The sequence below is a fragment of the Physeter macrocephalus genome, chromosome 11, assembly GCF_002837175.3.
Source record: "Physeter macrocephalus isolate SW-GA chromosome 11, ASM283717v5, whole genome shotgun sequence".
Taxonomy (NCBI): Eukaryota; Metazoa; Chordata; class Mammalia; order Artiodactyla; family Physeteridae; genus Physeter; species Physeter macrocephalus.
In genome coordinates this window covers 171461938-171475375 of record NC_041224.1, presented here as the reverse complement: position 1 = coordinate 171475375, position 13438 = coordinate 171461938, and the positions used below count along the sequence as shown (strand labels likewise).

The window sequence follows — 13438 nt, the reverse complement described above, 5'->3', positions numbered from 1 at the left end:
TGTGTGTGTGTGTGTGTGTGTGTGTGTGTGTGTGTGTGTGTGTGTGTGTGTAAACGAAAAGTGTGTGTGTGTGCGTGCGCGTGCGTGTGTGTGTGTAAACGAAAAGTGTGTGTGTGTGTGCGTGCGCGCGTGTGTGTGTGTGTAAACGAAAAGTGTGTGTGTGTGTGCGTGCGCGTGCGTGCGTGTGTGTGTGTGTGTGTGTGCGTGCGCCGCAGTGAATCATCCCCTTAGCCATCTGATGAAAGTAAGAGAGCCATACACGGGTTCAAGACCCAGCCCTGGCACTTGCTGCATAAGCCCTGTTTAAGCTCCATTTTCCTCACCTGTAAAATAGCATCAGTAACCACCATGGTGGGGCTTCCCTGGCGGTCCAGCGGTTAAGACTCCGCACTTCCACTGCAGGGGGCACGGGTTCGATCCCTGGTCAGGGAACTAAGATCCCGCATGTCGCGCAGTGTGCCCAAAAAAATTAAAAATAAATAAATAAATAAAATAACCACCATGGGGTAGCTTCGGGGTCCTCCGAGCTTTTGGCTCAGTGGGGTTTTTTTTTGGTTTTGTTTTTTTTTAAAGGAGGGGACGTGGTATTCCACTGTGGAGCAAACTTGTGTGCTTACACCAGCTTAAAGCCAAGACAAGAGCCCAAACCATCGTGTGAACATAAGATGAAAACAAACTAGTCCCGATTTCAGCTGAGCGAGGGACCGGGGAATCAGAGGTAGGGCTCGGGCAGACTGGGGTACAGGTGAGGACCCCGGTCAGAAAGCCCCGCTTCCTGTGTAAAGCTCATCACGTGCACAGAGATGTCCTCCATCCTCACTGCACTCAGCATCCCCGGGCACCCCTGAGGTGGGTGACGAGCCTCGGCGTCCCGCCCCCAGGCTCATGCCACGGAGGGCGCCCCACCAGCGGGGGGGTCCCTCTGATGTTAACAGCCTCCCGGGAGGCAGACGGCCCGCGGCACACAAGCCCCCTGGGAATCTGCAACACCTCAGATCCCAATCTCAGGGCTCTGTCCCTGACCCCCACCCAGCAGAGGAGCCCCTCCCGGAAACAGCGCACGGCGGGCTGGGGGAGCCCCAGGGGTGGGGCAGTGGGGGGGACGTGGCACACACCTTGGAGCCAGACTTGGATAACTGGACTGAGGAGTGAAATAGCCTCCCCTGAAGGCGCTTGACCCCATGGAGTCAAGACTCCCCCAGAGGAGGGTGGCCACCTCGATCCAGAACCCCCGCCCCGTCAGCAACGACCCAGCGGGCCCCAGGGCAACTGGTTCCACGACAGCGTATCAAACACTCCCTGGGCCAGGCCCCATGGCAGCACATGCAGCAACTAACTCCCTTATCCTTCACAACAGCCACCATATCCCCAGTTACAAGTGAGGGACGGAAATTCAGAGAGGCTGGGTAATCTGCCCAAAGTCACACAGCTGGTGGTGCTCAGAACCAGACCTGGTCCCAGGCTGGTGTGATTCCAAAGTTCTTACATCAACAGCAGAAGCGGTTCCTTCCTGGCAGGCTGACCTGTTCTGCACTAGGCTGGTCTCATCACACTAATGACCGCAGTCGCCTTTCTGTCCTGAAAACCCCAAGGCGCACTGACCAACAGAGAAACCGGTGGAAGGTTGGGGAGCAGGTGCTGGTGCCAGCGAGGGGAGTGTGGGTCCCAGGGACACGATTCTGGCTGCTCTGAAGCCTTCCTGCTCCCTCCCGGGGCCCGGCCCAGGCGCACACCCCTGGCCCGGATCCCAGCCAGGCCTGGACAGGGAAGGCTCCACGAGGGCTCCTCACCTTAGAAGACAGCTGACCTTTGCTACAGGCCAGGATGTCCTGCCCTCACGTTCCCTCCCGCAAGCAAAGGGACCCCTCGGCCTTGCAGCCCCATCATGGCATGTACCACACCATAGGGACACATCTGTTTACAGACATTTCCCCATAAATACATGCCAGGGATAAAGACACTACATACATCTTCTGCAGGGCGCACTGCCCGGGCTGTCCACGTTTAGTCATAGGTCTTGGGGGAGCGTTTCTGACGGCGGGGCTGCCGGGGACAGACTCTCTCACAGGGCCTTCCCGGGGCACCCAAGGCCGGGAATGACTACTGGCTGAACACAGGAATGAATGAGAGGGCGGGGCAGTCACGTACAATGTACACGGCAGGCAGGGCGCTCCTTCCTCCTTCTCACCCACTTCCCCAATTCAGCAGGACTGGCAGGGCCCTGTGGGCAGCGATGGCGTCTTTTCAGTGGGGCCCAGGCCAGTGCCCGGCACGGAGCAGGCAGTGACCGACGCCGACAGGCCAAAGGACTGGTCAGATGGAGGCCTGGCCTGCGCGGGCACAAAGGGGGCAGGCACGGCCGTCGCGGCCTTGGGGACAGGACAGGCGCAGGGTGTGGGTGGAGGCAGCGTACAAAGCCACAGCCATCAGGAGCAGGACACGGAGGAGGAGCGGCAGGCCGGCGGGCTCCCAGAGAGACACCGCGAGCTGAAAGGATCGGGGGCAGGGGGGTGGCCGGGGTGCGGAGGCGGGGGACAGCGCAGTCAAGTCGTCACGTCTTCCACTCACCTCGTGAGAGCTGGTGCCATGAGCCACTCTGGTTTTGCAAACTGTGGGTGGGGGAGAGAAAAACAGAGGGGTGAGCGAGGTTATTCACCCACAAAGCCCAGCCTTGCAGGTACAGGGAGAAACTCTCAGCAACTCCGGCAGCCCCTCAGGGGAGGGGCAGGTGGGAGCTGGAGGGAGGTGCGGACTCTACCCTGGCAGGGCCAGCACCTGCCCACGGGTGAGCTGGACGGATGCCGCCAGGCCAGGCCCTCACCGCCCAGGAACCCAGGGACCCGGGGCCATGCCCTCCCCGGCGGCCGAGGCCTGCCTGCACCCTCGGGAAGTTTAAGGCCCACCCGGCCCCCACGCGGCGCGCTCAGGGCACGGTACGCACTGAACGGGAAGGCCAGGCCATTCTCCTCCAGGAGCCTCATGGTGTCGTCTCCGCCCAGGCTCGTGAGCTCCATGAAGGGTGGTGAGCAGATCCTGTCATCTGGGGGCAGAGGAGAAGCCCGAGTCAGCACCGCCCTCTCCCCGGGGCCCCCTCAGCGCCCCTGCCCACCCCATCTGACGGCCCATACGCCGCAGTCACCCACATGCCCCGGGAATGAGAGCACAGACTTTCATTACATTTTCTAATAGCGTTTCTGTAATGACGGAACCAATACATTATAACGGCAAAGGCTGGAGATCAACTAAAAGTGAAGACCAGACACAGTCACAGATACGGCTGTGACTACCTCCTAGCCTGCACTTGGGCATGTGACACACACTCACAGCTCCACGACGAGGTACTGTTTTATAACTCAAATTTTAACTCAATCAACTACGAACACTGTTCTGGGGCAATGAAGACTTCCCCCTCCGAAGGGTAAGCTGGGACAAAGTGAGAGAGTGGCATGGACTTATATACACTACCAAGTGTAAAACAGATAGCTAGTGGGAAGCAGTCGCATAGCACAGGGAGATCAGCTCTGTGCTTTGTGACCACCTAGAGGGGTGGGAGGGAGGGTGGGAGGGAGACGCAAGAGGGAGGAGATATGGGGATATATGTATATGTATAGCTGATTCACTTTGTAACACAGCAGAAACTAATGCACCATTGTAAAGCAATTATACTCCAATAAAGATGTTAAAAAAAAAAAAAAAAAGACTTCCCCCTCCATCTGCAGTATCAGCTTAATGATAACCCCAGGAACGACACCAGCCCTTCAGCTCTCACCCCGGGTCTAGCACTGCCAAGGGCTTTAAGTACATCACCTCTGAAGTCTGCAAATAATCCCGTGGGGAGGACGCTGAGGGAGGGGGGGTGGGGGGATTAAAGAGTGGCTCGCGGTCACACAGGGACCCCCGGCATGCAGCCTCTCGCCACCTAACGGAGGCGGCTCCCGACCCCCCTGTCACCCCGACGGGCCACACGCGAGCACAGCACCGCCCTCCTCCTGCCACCACACTCCAGCCCCGGCCCCACCCCCATGCCGCTGCTTTCCTGGGTCCCCGCTCTTGGAGGGGTGCTCTTGGAGGGGTGCGCGCTCACCCTGTGGGTTCCAGGCGTGTTTGGTTGTCTGAGAAGCTCTGTGCTCTGTTCGTCAGGACGCTCCTGGTGCCAGACACCGAGTGAGGGCAAAACAGATTATTCGTGGGAAAACAAAGTGTATTCTGAATCTCTCTACTGATTGTTAAATTGCATGACTGGTCTGTTATTACTACTCAGTCTACCTCCATCCCCACTGAGGGCACCAGCTCCCAGGAGGTAAGACCACCCTGTATTTCTGGGCACAGGAGCTGGGAAAGGCTGAGCATTAGTGGGATGGGGGTGACACCCCCATCCCCGCCACAAACTTGGAAACCAAACCGAAAGCAAACAGTAAAGCAGCTTGTCTCCAACAGCTTCCAGCTACTTGGCTGGCTAGGAGGTCAGTACATTAAAACATTGGAACCAAGGTAAGATCCAGCTTCACGTATCTCATAAAAGCCAGGGCCAAGAACTACACAGGGAACATTAAAAGTTTTAATTTCCCTCCCCGCCCCCCGCCAGCAAAGTCCAAACTCCAAACAGGCGCAGAGTGATGGCAGGTTCTCGGGGACCCAGGGAGGGTGGAGCCCTGGCAGACGGCGAGGCAGGCCCTCTGCACGGAGCACTCATATTCCTCAGGGACAGATGCTGAAACAGAGGCCCGAAGAGGCAGTCTTTGTCCAAGGTCACTTGACAGCCACATACAGAGCCAGGACAAGGAGCCAGGCTCACATGGCAGGCCAGGAGAAGAGAAGCCAGGGACATCAGAGCAGGGAGGTAGGGCTTGGCGGGGGAGGGTGTCCTGGCTCTCAGCTGTGAGCCATTATCTAAACAGGCCCCATTTCTGCACCCCCTGCCCAGAGTCGGAGCCGGGTGGAAACACTGGTGAGGGGCTGGCAGGCTGTGGAAGGAGGAAGCGCTCTGCGCAAAGGCTCCTTGCTGCAGCCCCTCCAGCCCAGCCCTAACAGGGCGTGACACTCCAGGCCAAACAAACTGGAGAGTGTGGCAGCAGGCCGGCCTGCAGCAGTTGCCCACCTGGCCTGGCAGGGGGTCCACCCTGGACCCAGCCCTCCCATGGGAAGACTTGGAGATCCCTGGAGTCAAACAGACCACCTCCGGTCAGAGCTTCCGGAGTTTTCGAAGCAGGTGAATCTGCCTGGCTTTTAGATCCGCCTTCAATGCCCTTCCCACCTCAGCCCAAAGCTTTCAAGTAATGCCACGGCTAACGGCCAACAGTCAATAAACCCCACTTGTTATGTGCCAGACACTGCTCCACAGTCTGCAAAGCCATCATCTACCCTCACAAGAACCCCACAAAGAGGTGCTGTCACCCCCATTTTACAGATGAAGAAAATGGGGCACAGAGAGGTGAAGCTCCCGGTCCAGAGTCACACAGTGAGTAAGGGGTGCAGCTGGGGGCTCATCCCCGGGCAGCTGGTTCCCAAGTCCATGCTACTGACCGCGGCCTCCCTAGTAGAAAAAGTGCCCGCTCCATATCGACAGGATAAAGGATGAAACCCACACGATCCTATCAACAGGTGCAGAAAAAGCATTTGAGCTAAAACTATAAAACAATTAGAAGAACACACAGGTGTTAATCTTTATGACCTTGGATTAGACATGGTTTCTTAGGCACCAAAAGCACAAGCAACCAAAGTAAAAACAGACACATTTGATGTCATCAAAATTTAAAACTTGTGTGCTTCAAAGGACACTATCAAGAAAGTGAAAAGACAACTCACAGAATGGGGGGAAACATTTGCAAATCATATATCGAATAAGGGTCTAGTATCCAAAATACATGAAGAACTATTAACAACCAAACAATTAAAAGACCAATAACCCAATCTGAAAAATGGGCAAAGGATCTGAAACGGGCAGTTCTCAAAAGAGGACATACGAATGGCCAATAAGCACGGGAAAGGATGCTCAACATCATTAGCCATCAGAGGAATGAAGATCAAAACCACACCTGTGAGGCTGGCTACACCCAAAAAGACAGACAATAACAAGTGTCCTGACATTGCTGGTGGGAATGCAAAGTGGTCCAGCTGCTTTGAGAAACAGTCTGGCAGTTCTTCAGACAGTTAAACATAGTTCCAGTGTGACCCAGCAGTCCACTCCTGGCTATACAACCAAGAAGACGGAAACATATGTCCACAAAAAACCTGTCCAGGAATGTTCATAACAGCGTTATTCATCACAGCCAAAGAGTGGCAACAACCCAAATGTCAATCAACTGGTGAGTGGGTAAACAAAACGTGATATATCCATGCAATGGAATATATCCAGCCATAAAAAGCACTGATTCATGCTACAACATAGATAAACCTTGAAAACATTCTGCTAAGTGAAGGAAGCCAGTTAGAAAAGCCACAAAATATATGACTTCGTTTATCCCAGATGTCCAGAATAGGCCAATCCATAGAGATAGAAAGGAGACTGGTGGTTGCCAGGGCCTGGGGGGCAGGTGGAATGGGGAGTGACTGCAAATGCGAACATTCCTTTTTGCGGTGAGGAAAATGTTCTGGGATTTGATAATTGTGATGGCTGTACAACTCTGTGAATATATTCAAACCTACTGACCTGTATCTACACTTTAAAAAGGTGGATTTTATGGTATGTGGCTTATACCAATTGAAAAAGAAAAATAAGGAAAAAACCCCAGCGGTAGCAGCTGCCATCCATTGAGCACTCGCTCCCTGCGGGCAACTGGGCTAAATAAATGCTTCGGGTGCAGTGTCTCCTTCGAGCCTCCAGAAAACCGGCAGAGACCCGTCCCCCAGCCCCGCCCCTGCCAAGGCCAGGGTGAATCAGAGAAGGATGAGGCGAGTGCTGTCCCGGAGATATCTGGGGTCCAGATGAAATGCAGAGACGAGACACTTCCAATGAACAGGCCGCATCCAGTATTAGGCCAGACACCCACACCCTTCTGAAATCTCAGGCTCTGGGGTCTGAGGTGGTAGCCTGGGTGATGGCAGGACCCAGCAGAGGTGGCCAAGGACCGAGTGTGACAAGAAAGAGGGGACCAGGCACAGCGTCATGCTCTTCTTCCTTAATCCTTACTTGGAGCTTGTTGACCACACCCTGAGCGGCAGGCACTACCAGCTGCAAACCCCGCGCCCTCTCCAGGGTGGGCCCAGGACCGAGACCTCCCTGATCATGCGGCCTGAAAGGCCCACAGACCAAGCTCAGTCTGTGGGGGTCAGCCTTGGGGGAAGGCAGTCCTGTGCCCGCAGGGCAGAGGCTGGAAAGGAACCTGTGTCCCTCGCTGGGCTGCAGGCTGCCCCACACCCGGGGCCTGTCCCAACGCTGGACTCGGGTACAGCAGACCACGATGACTCTACTGCTTGACCCAGTTTCTGGCTGCTTGTAGCCAAAATCATCCTGCCACGCCTGTGAAATCACAGTAAATTAGAAACTACTACTGTTGCTATTTTGGTTTCAACAACTGGTCACCAACAAAAAAATGTGTTGCATCCCTGGAGCTAGAGACCCAGCAGTGAAGGAACACAGGCAACGCTGCCTCGTGGAGCTGACATTCCAGGCGCAGGGACCGGACAATAAGCCCGATGGATGAGTAAAATGGACAGCTAGACGGTGCTGGCAGGTGACACGGGGAGCGCGAGGGGGCTGCCAGTGGAGGTGGAGGTGTGGTCGGGATGTGCCTCGCTGAGCAAAGGCCCAGGAAGACGAGCGGTCAGCCCGGGCATCTGGGGGAAACGCGCTCCTGGCAGACGGAATGGCCAGGTGCAAAGGCCCTGCTTGAGGACGCGCTGCCGTCTGGTCATACAAACGGACCCAGCCTTTTTTTTTTTTTTTTTTTTGCGGTACGCGGGCCTCTCACTGTTGTGTGGCCTCTCCCATTGCGGAGCACAGGCTCTGAACGCGCAGGCTCAGCGGCCATGGCTCAAGGGCCCAGCCGCTCCGCGGCACGTGGGATCCTCCCGGACCAGGGCACGAACCCGTGTCCCCTGCAACGGCAGGCGGACTCTCAACCACTGCGCCACCAGGGAAGCCCGACCCAGCCTTTGAGATGAAGACGGTGACATCAGTCTAGCTGGTGGACACAGAGGTCACCTGAGTGGGAGGGTCGAGGAAGCAGCCGGGCCCTGCAGCGGTGGAGCCAGCGCCTTGGCGGCAGCAGACACACCAGCCCCGCCCCATGTGAGGGACAGCGACAGCAGAGTTCCCTCCAGCTCCGCCCTGGGAAAATCACAGCAGTGCCAACAGCTCTTCTACCCCAAATAGAATAAGACTCTTGCTATCAGTCAGCGCTGGGCGCTATTTCTGGTTCCCCGAAAAAGGCTACTGCTGCTTATTTATCTGTCGTCTTTATTTCTGGATGGGAGTTGGAAAGAGGCTTTTTTTTTAGTCAGATGGTGGGTTGTGTTCTGTTAAGAGCTGAAATATTAGCCCCTGGGAACCTGAAACACCCGCTCTTCCCTCTCTGCTACCCTCATCAGAGAACGTGAAGCCAGAGGTCCTCGGAGATGGCAAGTCCTATCACGTCCAGAGAGGGGAAGAGAATAGTTCAAGACCATACACAAGTCACAGGCAGGCCCAGGGTGAGAATCCAGGTGTCCCAGTCACATCACTGCCCTGTCCACTCTGGCAGGTGGCCACACTCCCATGCACCTGGTGGCAGGTGATACAGAACTAGCAAGAGGACAAAAGACAATGACAAACAGGTGCTACAAGAGGGCAACTAGGGGTAGGGGAGAGGGGGAGACAGCACTTTGAAGGTGCAGCTTTGAAGCCTGACTGAACCTGGGGTAAACTAGCTGTAACCTTTGGCAAATGACTGAACAATGCTGGGCCTTGCTCTTTTCATCTGTAAAATGGGAGCGATGCCTCCCTAGAGGGTTGTTGGGAGGCCTTGGCACCTAACAGGCACATAGCAGTGGCTGCTATTTCTATTACTACACTGGGCAAGGCCACCTGGGCTGCCCACAGGAGAGTGGGTAGGTTCTGAATCGCGGCCACTGGTCCATGTCCAGGTACCGGGGATGTTGGGCCCCGGGCCTCACCCTCCTTGGCTCCCTGGCTGTGCCCAGCATGGTGCCAGCAGAGCAGGCCCTCTGCACACAGATGCGAAGGAAGCCTTGGTGGGCCCCGGCCATGCAAGGTCTGGGGACAGCTGTGACAAGACTCTGCTTCAGTTCTTTTCTCCCAGCCAGGTATAACTTCTTCACCCAGATGATACCCAGTGGAAACAAAACCTGGGGCAGGGGCAGGGACAGTCCCCTAGGACATGCAGAGTGGGAATCCTTTGCAGGGCGGGGCCCCAGAGAATGACACCCACGAGTGAGGGCTGTGCTGAGGCGAGAGGAGCTGCAGACAGACCAGAGAAGCGGCTCCGAGGGCCTGGAGCCCGCTGCGTGCTCCTAGGCAGCGGGGAGGACTCACCTGGGACGCGCCAGGGGGAGGAGTTACTACATTCGAGGGCACTGTCTCCCTCTCTAGAACATTGATTCCACGAGGGCAGGGGCTGGTGGGTTTATTCACTGCTGTGGGCCCAGTGCCTAGAACACTGAGGTACACAGTAGGTGCTCAACAAGTGCTTGTTGAGTGAAGGGACTGATCTTTGACAGCACCCTACGCACAAGGCGGGCTCCTCGGGCATCTAGGCCACATCTGGACAGACGCAGAACCTATGGTCAGTGTGCCTGGGCGCCAATGTCCCATATTCCAGGCCGCCTGCCTGCTACCTGGGCCCTCGGGCCACCGCTGCACCCTCACACGCCGCTCCCTCGAGGCCTGCCCACCCAGGTTTGTTCCATCTGAAAAGACGACAGCTGTCACAGCTGTCCCCTCTCAGCCTGGCCACTGGCTGCTCCGGAGGACTTTCCCTTGCAGAAGCATCTTGTTTATCTACTTTGCTATAACTGTGACTGGACTTTCCTTTTTAATTGTTTTTACTGAATGCTGCTGCCGCCAGTATTTTCCCGTGATTTTGCATTTCCTGGTCACCCGACTGGCGACATTTCCCCTCAGGTCAGACACTCATGTCTGTGCCAATCTTCCTCCGCCAGGGACTGAACACCTCTCACGCAGGATAAGCCTCTGGGCTTGCGATGAGTCATTTCCACAGGCCGCATTCCCAGGAGGGGGTCCGCGCTCCACCGGCATCAACGTTTCTGTTTTTGCCACAGGGTCACGCTGCTTCCCAGAGGGACGGCGGCAGTTTCCTGGGGCACCAGCAATGCAGGGTCTTGACCATGCCTCCCCGGCCCCAGGCAGTCTCTTTTTCAGAAATCTGGGCAGTACTTTCATGATGGAGGATGACGGGTGACACGGTGAATGGTCCCACCCCCGCATACAGGGTCACGCAGGGTCGAGCAGGCCCCGCAGCAGAGGGAGTGAGGCCTGGGGACACCGGCCGGCGTGGGGGGCTGGGGGCAAGTCCTGTGCATGACCCGGAGAGCGAAAGCCCTGGACGGGGGCCCAGAGACCTGCATGCACGTTCCGGCAGCTCCCCTGGGCCCAGGCGAGCCACGTGGCCTTTCAGGTCTTGGGCTCCTATCAGTAGACCGGGGGTCATAATTAATCACTCCTGTCTACTTGCCGGAGTTGAAAGGATGAGGAAAAAGTGCTGCGAAACGCCAGCTAAAGAAGCCAGCTCCCCCTCGGCGGGGATGGGGGTGCAGGGAGTGCGGTGAGCAAGGGTCTGGAGGTGCCATCTGTTCACCCCCCGCCAAACGACACGACAGGGGAGCCTCTGGGCTCACAGGTGCCTCCGGGAGCCGGGTGGTGGCGAAGGGCCCCTCACCCGGCTCCCAACAGGTGCACCCCAAGCCCTGCGTGCTGAAGGCAGCGCCGAGGGAGCGTGTGACTCAGGTACGAGCCAGCAGACCGACCCCGGGGAGAGCAGGGCTGCGCTAGGGAGCACGTGCAGACTTCTAACTGCATCCTGGAGAGACCAGGGAGGGCTCCTCGGGGGGAGGCGACATCCCAGTGGGCCTCGGTGAAGGCCAGAAATTTCAGTCCATGCAAACCCTCCTTCCTCAGTCAGAGAGCTGCTACCTCGACTTGGGGCTCCACCTTTCAGGCAAAATGGGGGCTCCTTGAAGGCAGGGGCCTCGTCTACCGCGTTCACGGCTGCATCCCCAAAAAACAAGTGCATGAGTGAATGAACGAAGCGCCGGCCTGGGCTCCCACCTCTCCTGGCCGGAGGCAGGTGGCCTTTATCAAAAGGCAGGTTCCCTCACATCTCGGCCCAGGACCCCCCAGCTGGGGGCACCAGACGCTGCCTCTCAGAGCTGGGCTCGGCCCTGCTTCCCTGGGCCCCTCCCCATTCCCCGGGGCCTGTGTTGTATGGCAGGAAAGAGCCTTACTGAGGAGGGGACAGAGAGGAGATCCGCTGTGTCACTGAGAGCAGGCACGGGAGCGGGGAGGCGTGGGCAGGTCCGGGCTCTCACTCAATCTTCTGAGAGTTGAGAAGACTGACAGCCTGATTTCACAGGCCCTGGAGCCTCTGCACATGCTGGTCCCTCGGCCCTGCAAGCCCCTCCTTCCAGCTCCTTCCTGGCCTGGGAAGCTCCTGCTCGTGCTACAAGCCCTGGGTCAGGCCACCTCCCGCCTCTGAGCACCCTCTTCTCCCACACCTCGGAGGAGGCCTCTCCTGTGTGCTCACCAGGCCCCGGTGTGCCTGGGTTTGAATCCCGGCTCCACCTCATATCAGCTGTGCCACGCCGGCCAAGTAACTTTACTTCGGCCTCAGCTTCCTCGCGGGAAAGAGGACAACAAAAACAGTACCGACTTCACAGGGTTGTCTCCCATTGCCCCACGTTTATAACATGCATTTTAAAATTATGAAACAGTTCCCTCCAGGAAGGGCGGCTGCACCCCAGCATCTGGGTAGCTGTAGTGGCCCCAGCCTGCCCGGCACCACCCATCCCAGGTTCAACCCTTGGATGATCCGCCGGGACAGACAGAACAAGTGCGGCGGCCCAGGGCTGGGGCTTCTCCCCAGCTGCTGGCGTTTGTTAACCAAGGAACCCCCTTCTTGGTACCCTCACCCCAGAACCATCTTCTCCCCACTGTGGCTGCAATATCCACTGGATTCCTGGCATCCTGCCCACCTCACCTACCATCCAGCCCAAACTACACACAGCGGCTGGATCCTGGATCATCTTCCTAAAGCTCTGACCTATATATTGAAGCAGCTCTCAGCTCAATAATTGTCCAAGGCTGACGTGAGTGAAGAGCTTTTCCAGGCTCCTGCAACATGATTCTGTTTGCCTTCCCATTATGGGCTGCCCTGTGTTCCCCCAAATTCATATGCTGAAGGCCCAGCCCTCAGGACCTCAGAATGTGGCTATTATTTGGAGGTAGGGCCTTTAAAGAGGGGATTAAGTTGAAACGAGGTCACATGGGGGCCCTAATCCAACTGACTCATGTCTTTAAGAAGAGGAGACAGGAGACAGGGAAGACCATGACAAGACACAGGGAGAAGAGAGCCACCTACAAGCCAAGGAGAGAAGCCTCAGAGGAAACCAGCCCTGCCAGCACCTCGATCTTGGACTTCCAGTCTCCAGAAACGTGAGAAAATTAACTTCTGTGATTTAAGCCACCCAGTGTGTGGCGCTTTGTTGTAGCAGCCCTGGCAATCTAACTCACTTCCCAGCTCCTCTCAGATGCAGAACCAAGATCATTCCCAGCCAAAGCCCAGCTCCACGCAGAGTGGTCTCCTCATCATTCCCCACACACGCCTCTGGGACTCCCCTCCTCCCATCAGTTGGCAACGACCCGCTCAGCCGGTGTCACTCAATTTCCCCTAAGCCCCTGGGAACAAGCTGTCTCATAACAAGGACCCCTCCCCAGCATCTTCTACTGGCAGTCTCACCTGTTCCACTACCACCTCTCTCCTGCTTCGCTACCTTCTTTGCTTGCCCATCTCTGGTCCCCTAGTAAATTTCCCCACATTTGGGTTCTGACCGTGCAACCGGGAGGTACGTTCCTTGGGGTCAGGACCTGGCCTGACCCCTAGCCCATTGCTGCTCAGAGACGGCAGCCGTCAGTAAAAACCTCTGACAAGTGCACATGTGTGAGATGAACTGAATAAGTGTGAGCTGTAAGCCCGGAAACAAAAGGAGAAAGGGGGGCATGGAGGAGCACAACTGACCAGCACAGGGAAAGAAAGGAGGTGGCCTGCAACTCCTCGACTGGCCACCACGCAGCGCTGTTGGTCTGGCACAGCCCTAGTGACTGTGGGCATGGGGCTTGAGTTCTGGCCTGGCCCGCCAACCTACAGACTCCAGTGTTCGTGACTCGTCTGGTGGCTGATTGTCCAACGTCACCTGCCCCCTGCCGTCATCCTGTTAGGGGGCAGGAGCCACGTGTTCTCGAATCCTAGACAGGGAAAGACGTTCT

At 56.8% G+C, this 13438-nt stretch overlaps 1 protein-coding gene across 1 annotated transcript in view; it reads right to left on the bottom strand.

The window, feature by feature from the left end:
- The window catches only part of ITPK1 (inositol-tetrakisphosphate 1-kinase), a 23192-nt gene extending 12997 nt beyond the window's left edge, over positions 1–10195 (bottom strand). The window contains exons 1-4 of the mRNA XM_055088501.1: positions 10117–10195; positions 4085–4129; positions 2942–3040; positions 2569–2609 (exon numbers count right to left, since the gene is read on the bottom strand). Of these exons, the coding sequence (XP_054944476.1) occupies positions 2569–2609; positions 2942–3040; positions 4085–4129; positions 10117–10195 (264 nt within the window). The remainder of the gene's footprint in view (positions 1–2568; positions 2610–2941; positions 3041–4084; positions 4130–10116) is intronic.
- Positions 10196–13438: the final 3243 nt, after the last annotated feature.